The sequence below is a fragment of the Anomalospiza imberbis genome, chromosome 1, assembly GCF_031753505.1.
Source record: "Anomalospiza imberbis isolate Cuckoo-Finch-1a 21T00152 chromosome 1, ASM3175350v1, whole genome shotgun sequence".
Taxonomy (NCBI): domain Eukaryota; kingdom Metazoa; phylum Chordata; class Aves; order Passeriformes; family Viduidae; genus Anomalospiza; species Anomalospiza imberbis.
The window spans coordinates 39,408,434-39,421,896 of record NC_089681.1 but is presented as its reverse complement, the minus strand read 5'-3'; the positions used below and the strand labels follow the sequence as shown (position 1 = coordinate 39,421,896).

General features: G+C 45.9%; 1 protein-coding gene across 1 annotated transcript in view; it reads left to right on the top strand.

Annotated features, from left to right (window-relative positions):
• Positions 1-7,284: 7,284 nt before the first annotated feature.
• Positions 7,285-13,463, top strand: part of XKR4 (XK related 4) — a 212,882-nt gene continuing 206,703 nt past the window's right edge. Inside the window, exon 1 of the mRNA XM_068188680.1 lies at positions 7,285-8,272. Coding sequence (XP_068044781.1) covers positions 7,428-8,272 — 845 coding nt within the window. The 5' untranslated portion in view covers positions 7,285-7,427. The remainder of the gene's footprint in view (positions 8,273-13,463) is intronic.

The following is a 13,463-nucleotide window of genomic DNA, read 5'->3' as shown; positions in this document are numbered from 1 at the left end:
TGGGGAACAGAGATGTAGCATGGAAAAGAGACTGCCTGGGTCGACAAGTAATCCAGGAATTTGACACACAGAGTAGTCTTGGAAGGAGCAGTGAGGTAACTCAATCAGTTGGAGCAGGCAAGGCTGTAGTGGAGAGAAGGGTTTGACTTCTACTGCCTCTCTCTGTTGCAACCTGACTAAAGGTCTGTGAAAGAAGGCAGGCTAGAAGTATTTGCTGCTATTATTATTAAACATTTGATTATGCACTGCAGACAAAGCCTGAAGTTAAATATTAGCCTGAAGCTAAAATATTTACCCTGTAGACCATATCATAGACTCTTAAAAAAAACTGAGTCTGAAAATGTCCATTAGAGTCCAGTTAACTCTATCTTTTTTCCTCATTTGCCTCTCCTGGTGTGCTGTTACATGTCTATTATTAGGTTGATCTACATGATACATTTCTGCCCTTTTAAGCCCTTAGTCTCAGTTTCTTTTGTTGCTGATGTTAAGGGTTTGAAAAAAAATATAATAATGTTCTGACTAGCTCATTGGACCATTTAATATTCTCCCAGCAACTCCAAGTACTGTTTTTCTGAAACTCATCATACATAAGAAAGGATTCCTTCCTTTTAAGTACACATGAGCAGTTGTATTGCATCTATCCATCCTGTAGTTTGTCAGTTGTGGAAATGGCATGAGAATAAAAAAAAAGGAAGTACTAAGTGCTCCTTTGAGTTCCTTTAGACATCTTGGATGAATGTCATCTAGTCTTTCACTGTTAGTATTTATAAATGTCTTTGCAAATATAAGCAACCTCTGCTCACATATCAGTCTGAAATGGTCCTTTGCACTTCTCCATGAAGAAAGACAGTAGACTGGAAAAGTTCATAAAATCCTCCGTACTTAGCAGTGTGAGTGTCATAACTTCCTGTGCTGTGGCTAAACCCTTTTATTTTGCTTGACCAAAATTAATTTTAAACAGTGAATCAAGAAGAGGAAAGAAAATGGGACTTTTAATTTTCTTTTCAAATTTTTGAAAATTCTTAATTACATCTTACAGGGTCAGAAGGCATGTTAACATTTCCTTAGGCATTCTAGAAATGCTTTTCCCATTTATCATAAAATGTGATGTCCATGGTAGTTGGTTTCTGCATGCACAATAGCAGCAAAAGAGTTGTCAGCATTGTACAAGGTTGCAAGCTTGCTTCCTTACTCTCTTCCTATATCTCTGTCTTCTCCTATCATTCCTTATATATTTATGTCTATCTTTGATGACATATTTAAATGCAAGCTATGAAGGAACTTGAAATGTGACTGACATCCATTTCTAAATAATTAATGTAAACTTAAGAAATCCTGAGTTAAATCCTAAAAAAATCCCAAGAAATAATTTCTTCTTTCATAGGTAATTTAAAAATCCCTATGCTATCTTCAAAACATGGCTATTCTCTGTCTGCTTAAACATGGAATCTACCTATCTATCTGTCTGGAGTGTTCAGTTGAATCTATTTTTCTGTTTCTAATATTTAGACATCTGGAAATATAATAAAACAAACTACAGCCACAATTCACCATGACATTTAAGTATGTGCCTCAAATGTGTTTGCCTAAAGAATAAGGATATAAAAACCATTCCCACTGCTCTGATTTATATTCCTCCTTAATTTAAGTGTACACCGAAGAACCCCACAACATTGGGTCTCTCAGATCTCACGTGGTGTGTGTTTGTTTTGTCATTTTCCCATGAACCTTGGCATGCTACAGAAAAGAGCCCAAGGGGTACCAAATACACATATCAATATCAGGGTGTCATAAAGCAAAGTAATTTCAGAAGCCAGGGAACTATTTGTAATTGCAAAAGAGGACTAACATAAGGAGATACTGGATTCATCCCTCTTTTGTAACTTTAAAAGTACAGAGTTTGAAAAACATTTTTGTATGAATCTACATGTAGACCTATAAATAAAACAATCTAAAGAAAGAAACAAATTGCTGTTTATACTTTTAAAAATATATAGTATTTTAATATTCATTTTCAAAACAGCGCATCGATTTACGAATGTATTTCTGATTTGTGCTTATGTTAATTTGCTGAAATATTGTCCTAGTTGAAAGGAAATGTATCTTCCCTTTGCAATTAAGTATCTCAGGTATCAGATTATACAGTGGCATGTGCCTGTTAGAATGAAGCTAGCTGGGCAAAAAGACAATTAAGTATTTTAGTACATAAATGTTAAACACACAGCCTAGATTACAACTTCCACTATTGAAAATACCTAAAACCTATGAACATCTTGTAGAATGGCTCCTACTTGATGCTCCTAAAGAAATTGATTTCATGTGCATCTGTGCCTGAGGGAACCGTTTTAACATGGAAGAATAAAGTCAGTTCTATGGAAGACATAGGAGTAAGACTATGTCTGAGTGAGTGAATGAGAAAATAAATGTTCATCAGAGGAAGTTCGGAAGGAAGTTTGGAAGGAAGTTTGGAAGGAAGTTTGGAAGGAAGTTCGGAAGTTCGGAAGGAAGGAAGGCTTTTGACTTAGGACTTTGTTTCTGAGAGTGGCTGCTCAGGAGCTCTGCTCAGCATTGCAAGCCCTGCCAGGACAGCCTGATTATGCACAACTCCTTCTTGATGCAGAACGACTCCCTAAAGGACTGACTAGAGTAAGAAAGGTAGGCTTTTGTGCAAGAATGCTTCCAGAGGATGTCAAATCCAGGTACAATGAGCTTACTCTAATTCTTCAGTTGGTCTGAACTAGAAGAAAGTGCAGAAACTAAGGCACTAAACTGCAATTGCCAAAAGTACTGCCCAACAAATAAAATAGATTTTGGAATAATTTTAAAGGATGCATGCAAAAATTGATTAGACCTGTAGAGTATAATGATATTCTAATGGCAAAATGAGAGGTATACAAGCAAAAGTTGGTGTGTATTTTGAAAAGGCAGTCTGTACAACACAGCTAAAGAAGAGATGCAAAAACATCATTATTAGGATGTGAAGAACTAAAAAATACTTTAGAGTAAAGATAAGAGGATTGGAAGCTTGTTTCCTGGACATTTAGGTTTGAGTTGATAATGGTCTACAATGAATTGACAGAAGGACATGTACACACACAAAAAGTATTCCTAAAGTAGACCAAGATTCTAAGGGTCAAAAAAGGGAAACAGTTGTAACTCAGAAAAAAGCAAAAGCAGTGATACCCATAAAATGTCTTTAAAGAAAGGAGAGGAAAAAGGAAGTCATTAATAAAATCTCCTTCAGAGAAAAACTAGCTTTACACGAGAAATGAATGTATTTGGTTGTCTGTACTTGTTTTATGAAATATGTATTCATGTCTGCGATCTCATTTTTGTCCTTCAATTATATTTTGTAATTAATAATTTCTGAGATTTAGTAACAGCATTGGCTTGCTGAATGCATGCTGGTTTGTACACAGTGTGTATACAAACACTTCTGGCCTTGATACAGCTCCACAGAAGTTATGCCAGTCTAACAGAGAGGAAATTTGGTTCTGTTGTTATTATCATTATTATTATTTGGGATCCTTTTCATTTGTTATCTTTAAAGAGAGAAAATAAACCAGAAGACATTCCTCTTATCAAGTATCAAACAGCATTTAATTTAAGTTTAAATGTTCATCTATTGCACTGCCTTTCTTGTAACAGACAGCTATTGTTAATATGAAAATCAGTGTGAAAGAATATTATTTCCCTCACAAATGCAACAGTAGCTGAATCCAAACAGAGCAAACCTAGCCAACCAACAAAAAGAAGCAAAAAAGGGAGAGGAGAGGAGAGGAGAGGAGAGGAGAGGAGAGGAGAGGAGAGGAGAGGAGAGGAGAGGAGAGGAGAGGAGAGGAGAGGAGAGGAGAGGAGAGGAGAGGAGAGGAGAGGAGAGGAGAGGAGAGGAGAGGAGAGGAGAGATATAAATATATAGGAAAGAAAGTGTAAAACTGTCCCCTCACCCACAAAAAATTGTCTTGCAAACTGTACAGCTTTCAGATTTACCTTTCAGACACATTTCAGGTCTGAACCCACTGTGGTGAACTGAAGTCTTCCTGGAAGATGGGTCAGCTCCTAGTTCTATCAAATTCTATCCTTTAGTGAAGTGGTTCAGGGCAAATATACCAGAAAATTTGTCCCACATATAGAGTAGGGGGGGGGAGGATGTAGGAACACATGGCCCCAGCAGTTACCTTTTCCAATGGCAAGCAGTGGCGTAGCCTTAAGCAGGATCCCATGACTTCTGAAGATGATGTACACTGAGACTGACACCATTTATGTTCCTAAATATCTCTTGCATTGCTCAAAGCCACCTTTTCCCCTTTTAGTATGTTGGACCTAGATCTCAGTTTTATTCTCTTCTTCTCAAATCTGACACCTTTGAGTTAATCTTTACCCCAGCTGCAGCCCAAGCAATTTAGGTCAGGATTTCAGCTCTAGGAGCACAGTTGTTCCCCTACTGTCACTCATGTATCACACTATAACCTCCATTAAAAGTTTTTGGCATCTTTTAGACCTGTATATGTCAAACAGACTCCAAGTAAGCTACAGTGTACACTAAACCATTTTATTGAAGACATAACTACAAGAAGGCTCTGGGGAAATCTTATAGCACCTTCCACTACCTGAACGGGACTACAAGAAAGCTGGAGAGGGACTTTTTACAAGGGCATGTAGTGACAGGACAAATGGTAATGGCTTCAAACTGACAGAGGGCAGGTTTGGATTAGATATTAGGGGAAAAAAACAATTACTGTGACAGTGGTGAGGCACCAGAACAGATTGTTCCCCAGAAAAGCTGGGGAGGCCCTATCACTGGTAGTATTCAAGGACAGTTTGGATGACTGGCTTTGACTAGGCTTTGAACAACCTAGTCAAGTGGAAGGTGTCCCTGGCCACAGCAGGGGATTGGAACTGAATGATCTTTAAAGTCCCTTCAAACCCAAACCATGCTATGAAATAGAGTAACACTGAAAACTTGTTGGTTATAAACCAAAAACTCGCAGCTAAATTAGCTTTATCATTAAGAACTTCTCTGCTCACAAGGTAATCCTGGAACCATAGAATGAATCATAGAATGGTTTGGGTTGAAAGGGACCTTAATTGAATATATTGTATTATATATAGGTGCTGACTGAATTATTGAAAGATATCTTGAGAAAGAAGCAAGTATTTGTATTTGTATTTCAAGTCTCAGGCAAGAGAGATCATGTAGATTGTATTGAGAATACAATACAGGGTTCCAAAAGGAATAGAAATAAAGTGCAGTTATACCATTGTAACAGAGACTGCATAGCAAATGTGTATTTTTTAAGAACCATTATGTGAAAATGTAATTAAAAGACTCATGTGATAACATGCAAAATAACTAGTCAAATTAGTTTCATGCGTGCTTTTCACCTTCCAAAGTTTGATTTGTGTGTGTTCAGCACTCTGAATACTGTAATGCAAGCTGCAGTCTTTTCTTGAAATCTGGGGTATATATCAGTAAAAGCTAATTTCCTAAAGGCAATTTTATACTTACCATGTACATTTAAGAGTTAGAAGGCAGATTTCTCAGCTGTCCATATGACTTCTTCTGTTTAATTAATGAAGTTAAAGGGACTATATTTAGTCACAGAGCTTAACATAACACTACCCTATCAGTCTCACTGCCATTCCTATTAAGATATTCCAGAAACGTGGCTGAACAAACTCACTGCTCTATTTTAAGAAGGGAGAGGGCATGCTCATAAAATATTGCAGAGGCTTAAAAAAAAATTTAAAAGGTGTAGAGGTCAGTTAGTTGCTCATCCCGTATGGTTGAAGATGCAGGAGGACAGAGGGCGAAAGGGCCAAGGGTAGGCGGTCAATGCGCCCCTACCCCGCCAGCAGCCCGAGCCCTGTGATTCCCGTGTGACTCTCGGAGGCCAGTTGCTGGTGGCCCCCCGTGACCGGGTAGCCACCGTTCACTTGTGTCCCCCGCCGGGCTCCGAGGGCAACGGCTGCCACGAGCCACCCTGGGAGGCTGTGTATCGCGGCGGAGAGTGGCGCCGGCTCCTCCCGGGACAGCTGCTCCCGACCTCAGCTGCTCCCCAGCCCCGAGCTGGGAACTGCTGGCGGAGGCAGCAACAGCTGCCGAAACACTCGGGTGAGCTCTGAGAAGAGACCGCGCTCTGTGAACAGCCGGGGCTGCGAGGAAAGGGGCGGGGAGCGGTGAAGGGTGTCGTGAGTTCGCCTGGTGAATTTTACGCCTAAAATACAATTTCTTCAGGTGGCGGAATAAAACGGTGTCTCCTCACCTTCCCCCGAACGCCTCTGAGGCAGCGTGAGTCACGGCACAACCCGAGAACTGCATCTCGCAACAGCGTTTCACAAAGTTAGGGGAGCGTCGGCAGCGCTTCCTACGGGACGGCCGGGACGGCGGCCGCCGCCCCGCGCGGGACTCGCCGTGCCGGGCGCTCAGCGCGGCTCCGCGGTGCGGGCTCGACCCGCTGCGCGCGTCGGGGGCCACGGCGGGGCATCGCCGCCCGTAGCTGCCCCCATCACCGCGCTGGGGCGGCGGCAGCGGCGGCTCCCCCCAGCCCTGGAATGCCCGCTCGCAGGGAGAAGCCCGGGAGGACCCCCGCCCTCCTGGCCGCCCCGTCCACACCCACCCGCGTTCCGACACTTCACCCCCGCGCCGGCGGGGCAGACGCAACCCAAACTGTTCGGAGGACACCGGAGATCGGCAGCGGAGCCGGCGGCAGCGCCGCGAACCCCTGCTCCCGCAGCCCCGGCCCCGGGGCGAGCCGGCCACACCCCACCTCTACCCGCCGACCCGCTCGCTCGCCGCCGCCGGGCACACCTTCCCGGGCCGGGCAGAAGAGACACCGCCTCCCCCCGCCGCCGCAGGGCCGTGCTCCGCACCCTCGGGGCAGCGCCGCGCCGCGCCCTCCCCTCCCGGCCGCCGAGCGCCCCCTTCCCCGCCCCTGCGCCAGTGCCGGTGCCGGTGCCGGGCGGGGGGCGGTGGCAGCGAGGGAAGAGGGATGAGGTCATCCTCTTTCCCGGCGTCAGTCAGCTGGGTGGTGGCGGCGGCGGGTGCGGGCGGAGGCGGGCGGGGAGGCGGGTGCGGGATGCGCTGCTCCGGGCAGCGCAGCCCTGCCTGCTCCCGGCTCGAGCAGAGCGCGGCGGCGGCGGCCCCGGCACCGCCGGCCCCCGCGGAGGCGGCAGCGGGGCGGGCGGGCTGAGCGCGGCTCCCCGCAGACAGGCGGCGCTGCGGACGCGGCCGCCGCGGAGGAGCCGCCCGCGGGCGCGCAGCCCGGCGCGGAGCGGGGACAGGGGACGCGGGGAGCGGCCGGTCCGCGGCGGCGCAGGGCGGGAGGCAGGAGTCAGGAGGCGGAGGAGGAGGAGCAGGAGGAGGCGCGGGATAAAGGAGCCCTCGCTGCTCCAGCTCGCTCTCCAGCGGGGCTGAGGGAGGCATCATGGCCGCGAAGTCGGACGGGCGGCGGAAGATGAAGAAGGGCGGCGAGGTGGCGTTCACGCCGCTGCAGAACTCCGAGCACTCGGGCTCCGTGCAGGCGCTGACCCCGGGGCTGCCTGCGGGCGCCGGGCCGGGCGGCAGCAGCGACGACGATGAGGCGCCCGGGGGCGGGTGCTGCAGCGGCGGCGGCGGCGGCGGGGACGGCTCGGGCGGCGGCTCCCGGTGCTGTTGCTGCTGCTGCAGCGGCGGCAGAGGAGGAGACGGTGGAGGGGGCGGTGGCGGGGGCTCCCGGGGCTCGGGCGGGGGCTCGTCCTCCTTGTGTCTGCGGCTGGGCAGGGAGCAGCGGCGCTACTCGCTGTGGGACTGCCTCTGGATCCTGGCCGCCCTGGCCGTGTACTTCGCGGATGTGGGCACCGACATCTGGCTGGCGGTCGACTACTACCTGCGGGGCCAGCGCTGGTGGTTCGGGCTCACCCTATTCTTCGTGCTGCTGGGCTCCCTCTCCGTGCAGGTCTTCAGCTTCCGCTGGTTCGCGCACGACTTCAGCACCGAGGACAGCGCCGCCGCCGCCGCCGGGCACTGCCCCGCCGCCGAGAGCAAACTGCTGGTGAGCAGCGGCTCCGCGGCCGCGGACATCGACGCCGCTCGCCCCAGCACGCCGCAGAGACAGGCGTCCACTGCCAGCAAGGGCAACGCCACCAACAGCAGCAGCAACAGCAGCAGCAACGCCGCCGGCAGCGGCGCCGCCGGTCCCCGCGCTGGCGGCGGCCGGTCCGCGTCCTGCGCCTTCTGCATCTGGCTCCTGCAGTCGCTCGTCCACATCCTGCAGCTGGGGCAGGTCTGGAGGTGAGGAGCGGGCGAGGGCGGTGCGGGGGCCGGGGCTTGAGCCTCTGGCCACGGGGGAGCACGCCCGGCCGCGGGCCCCACCTCGGGGTCCCTCGTCGGGACAGCGCGCCCCGGCCCGCCGGGCCGTCGGGGTGACCAAGCTCCCGCAGCGCTGACCGAGCGCGGGGTGCCGAGGGGAGCCCCGCCGGGTCCCGCAGCGTCCTGTGCTGCACAGGTGACCGCCCCGGGAGGCGCCCGGCTGCCTCCAGCCCGCGCAGCGCCAGGTGCCCAGAACCTGGGAAACCGACGCCGGAGGCTCGGTAAAATAAGGAAACCGTTGGGGAAAAGTGAGCATACCCCGGTAATGCACATCTCCTGTTCTTCTCACAAGCGGCCAGCACACCGTTGCCGCCAGCAGGGAACTTCGCTGTCAGTGAAGTTACTTTCCCGTAATGCCCTGATGCCGTGTTTTGAGATTTATGTGTACAAATGCTGCGAACAGTCATCTCCTTGCTATGCATATCCATTTTCTAAATACGTGATGTATTAAAGGAACGTCTTCTAAATCAAACTTTTGAGTAGCAGTTCTCAAAACCATCTGCAAGTGACATACTGTGCATTACGGAAAGGATGTGCTGAAGTGGGTTGGGAAAGGCACTTGCTGGAAAAGGAGATGACATCATAGTTTTCAAAAGTAAAGTTTTCCTTCAGTTTTAGCAAATTTCTGGGAAAGATTCATATGGAGACTGAATGCCCTGCAAATACATTTAGTGCTGCCTGAGAAGTGCAGAGTTCAGAAGGCATAGTGTATAAAGAGGTAAAACTTTCACATAAAATTTTGGAAGATAGATGCTGTGTTGGAGAAGGTCATGCAGTAGGGCAAGTGTACTAAAGCAACAGTGGAAAATACCTTCTGTGTTTCTTGTCTGATGGATGGGAAGAAATGATGTCATCCTTGTTTTGGAAACACTTGGGACTTTTCACAACTACTTCATTAGGGAGTTTAATTTGTTGTTACTGTAAACTTCTAATGCTGGTGCTTTTAATATCTGTCTCATCCTTTTGGGCAAAGTCTGTCTTTTGCTCTGTCAGCACAGTATCCAGTACAGCTCAGTTCTGCTTGTGGCCCTTAAGCATCAAGGAGCCCAAGTGCTGCTAGATAATTGTCCAAAGATCTTGGAATGCCATAACTAAGTACCTTTCGCTTTCCAGAGTATTTGATTCATTGTAACAAATTCAATTTTCTAGACTTGTGAAACTAACTCAAAGTTTGCTCGTGTTAACAATGACATGACTAGAAAGGAAAAAAGAATTTTGAACAAAAAGTGATGCTTTGTTTCAAATCTTGAATGCTTGTATGCTCCTTTATCTTCTACCATCTACCTTGTTTAGCACAAGTTAAGTTTAGGACTTTCTGAATGTGATGGGTTTTGTGTAATGTTTAGTCCCTACCCTGCAGAGATAGAAAAGTAAGTACAGTGGCTTAAATTGTACTTAGAAATTCATGTTGATATTCATACATATAGAAGTCAAAAAGTGTGGATCATGCTGAGTGATAGAGAAGAGAGTTTTACAAGGTCTGGTGTCACGACTCTGTATTGGAGAACACAAAGAGCAGGGAGGGCTGTGGGTGGAGCAGGGTGGGATCCAATACTGTACAGCACTTCTGTCAGATGAGGCATCTGGGATTTAGAGCTCTCTGGCTGCTTGCTTTTTGATGAAGCACAATGTCTTTTAACGTAAGATTTCCTCCTTGCAAAAGCACCTAGTCCTCTATATTTAAAGTTAGATGAGTCTCTTTTGATCATATGTAGCTTTTCTTCATGTTTTATGTGCAGCAGTGTAAGACTACCAGAATATTAAACTGATGAGGCATGTTAGGACATTATTTTTGGTTTAGCCTGTTACACTTTTTAATTTTTTTCAGTGAAACAGAGCCATCAAATTGCCTATCTGTCAGTAACTTTGTAGTATTTATTTGCAGTTTTCCACAAACTTAGAAATTATATGGTCAGCAGTATGGAGTGTTTCATATCAGCACTTCATAACTGATTGAAGTGGCTCCATTTTAATTCCTACATACAATCCTGATTAGGGAGAGCCTTTGGAGACAGCTACAGCTAATAATCAGTCCCAAAGAGAAGAGGTCACATCAAACCCTGAGAAACTCTGTACATAAGCATGATGTCAGAACTAACATGATCTGTAGAAATTTTCTGGAAACAGTATCTCTAATCGGACACTTAATAGTCCAGAACTTTTACTCCACTGTGTAACGCTGGCACTGCCTTGAGAAAATAGCTCAAGCTATTTAGGCTGAAAGATGATCTGAAGTGTTTTCCAGTTGCCTGTGTTTGGAGACTTAACTCCTTCTTTGACACAGATGAACAGACCGTGCTAAGCTGACGGTGTGAGCACCACAAATGCACATGTGCTGGGGTCACCATCCCAGCAGGTGACAAAACCTGTCACCCTTTGTTTGGTGCCTCTCATTATGTTTCTTCTTAGCTTTCAGATTCTTCCTTCTTTTTTTCTTTTGCCCCTGTTTAAAGCTGTCCCGTAACTACATTTAAATTTTCTGTTACTTGTTGCACTGAATCTCCCACAAGTAAAAATGACAGTAATATGTCTGTCCTTTATCACGAAATGAGGAGAAAGTTTGCTTGTGCCTGATTCTCAAGCTACTGAAACTGGTGACCATTTTGTTTTCATGTGGTGTTTGTTGTTTTTTGTGTCCTCTTAAAATGAATTGAATCCTGAGGTCTTCAATTTTCCTTTATATGTCCCATTGCCAAAGGTTTTGGGGGCAATGGTGTCAACTGCTTATTTAAGGAAGCCATCCTGAGGAAAGAGCGGTACAACTGACAGTCTCAGTGCTCTTAATATCCTTGAATTAAATAAAAAAATTGTAAAAATGTGGTTTTAGTGATTAATTCTGTCAGAATGACTTTTAACAATTTCAAAGCATTTCCTCTGAGATTAATTTTTTGTTTACAAACATACTGAAAGCCAAATCATTGAAAATTATTATGTGTTAATTTTAACTAAAATGTGCTAATGGGAAATGAATGAGGTCTTTAATGTGATATGGAACAATTCTAGAAGTAGGCAATCTAAAATTACTAAAACAGTTTTTATTCCTTGAGTGTGAAAAAGGGGAGCTGCAGGAGCACCTAAGCTGCCAATTAGTTCTGAATAAAATTATAATTTTTTTCTTTTGAAATTGGTGTAAGTTTCTCCCCAAAAACTTTGGAACATCAAATGGCTCCTTTTTGAAGAATGATTTTTTCCCTCTGTGGTTTGGCTGTTCATGGACTTCCTGATAGCCGTGTCCACCTTTTAAAATTCCAGTGAAATCTCTGAGGATCTGCTTGCCACAGCAGAGTGCAGGAACTAGACATTTGTTGGCAGCTAATTTCATGGTAAAATATGATCACTGATGACATTCTGCCTTGAGAAAGATGTTTCCTTATCCATGCTTCTGGTGTATTCTGCTTTTTACCAATATTTGGCCATGGAAACCACACTGTGGAGTCCTCTTCTCCCAGACAGGTGCTGTGAGAGACCTTTCTTATTATTAGTAGACTCTGGGGGGTATGCAATACACAGGCTGGATTGCACAAGGAGGATGCAATACACAGGGTGTTTCTATCCCATTGAAAGGCAAAAAAGAAAGTGGATGCTTTTAGAGTCTGTAAGGACCTCTGTAGAGGTATACAAGCCAGTAGGATTCAGATAACTATTGCCCTTTGAGCCTGGCCTGAGAGTGTGTAACCAGTGCCCTTGAGCATCCCTTTGATTCACTAAACTTCACAGGCTTTGCCATGACTTTCAGATTTTGCTGTGGATAGCAGGACTTGGTGACCGGATGTAAGAGATCAGCGCATTCATCTGGCATCTGTGGAGCTGGGTCATTTCCTTAAAAAAAATTCTGGCTGAGGTTCCTTTGGTCTGGCAGGATTCAGATAGCCATGCTTCTGAAGCTGGGTAAAGGGATCCTGTGAGTTAGCCCTGGGAAGAGTGTGGGGTGGGAAGTTGGGTGAACAACAGGAGGAGACTGGAGGATTTACTGATGCCCATCTTGTGGTGTCTGGATAGCAAGAAGTACTCCCTGAGACATCTCCTGTGCCTTGCAGCAGGGTGGTGTGAGCAGGCTGCCTTGGTGCTCGGAGTGCTTGGGAGTTCCCACAGTGTCTGTCATTTTGTCTGAAAGGCTGCAGTCAAAGTGCCTGAAAGGGAACTGTCAAATTTCTGTAGCTAACAAGGCCAGAGAAAGGGTGAATCATTGGAAAGAAAAGGACTGGAAATTACCCTTTAAAATGATTTCTGGATAGCTGAAGCAATACTGAGCTAATTAAGTATATCCCTCACAACAGAGTAAGGGGGTTTACTCAGACTTTCTAGATCTATGAGAAACCACCTAGAGAAGGAGGAGGACACACCAAGTTACTTACTTATCCTTCCTGGTGGCATTGTCCAAGACAGGTGTCTGTTCCTAAGTGGATCCCGTTTCCTGATAAAAGATGCTATGGATTTGCTATATCTGTTTATGTGTAGTACAAAGAAACTATTATTTTCCTCATCCTTCCTGGTTCTTGTTCAGAAAAAAAAAAGGAATTGGAGCAAGGTTGTAAAGGTGATGTTGGATTCTGAGACCAGGGTGAGTTGAAATTTCTCTGGTGCCCTGTGGAAACATTTTTCACAGGTCTGGATCATCTGCTAAAGAAATGTCATTGCTTATGCTCATAAGCTTCACTTCTGCAATAACTTGACACTTAGAAGTAAAAAAAAAAAAAAAAAAAAAAAAAAAAAAAAAAAAAAAAAAAAAAAAGAAAAAGAAAAAGGGTGTCTACCCTGCATGTGACAAATCCTGAAGACTTCTTCAGGTGCTCACCATTAAGTATGACTGACACCCTAAACTGGAAAGGTGAGCGAGGTAGTTCAAATTAAGAAAAGCATCATCAGTCTTAGCTCAACTCCAAACTTAAACAGGTTCATTTCTTTTCACACTTTTGATCTACATAGTAGTATTTGACGCTTGTGTTCAGTAGCAATATAGGAGTTTGGTGTAGTTATGTGGTTATGTGGTCAATAATTCCAGCTGCCACTGGACTTCACACTAAGATGTGATAGTATCTCAATCTGACACCAGTTTTTCTCACTGTTTTGAAATCTGTCAGATAATTTGTCACATGGAGTCCAAATTTATGAA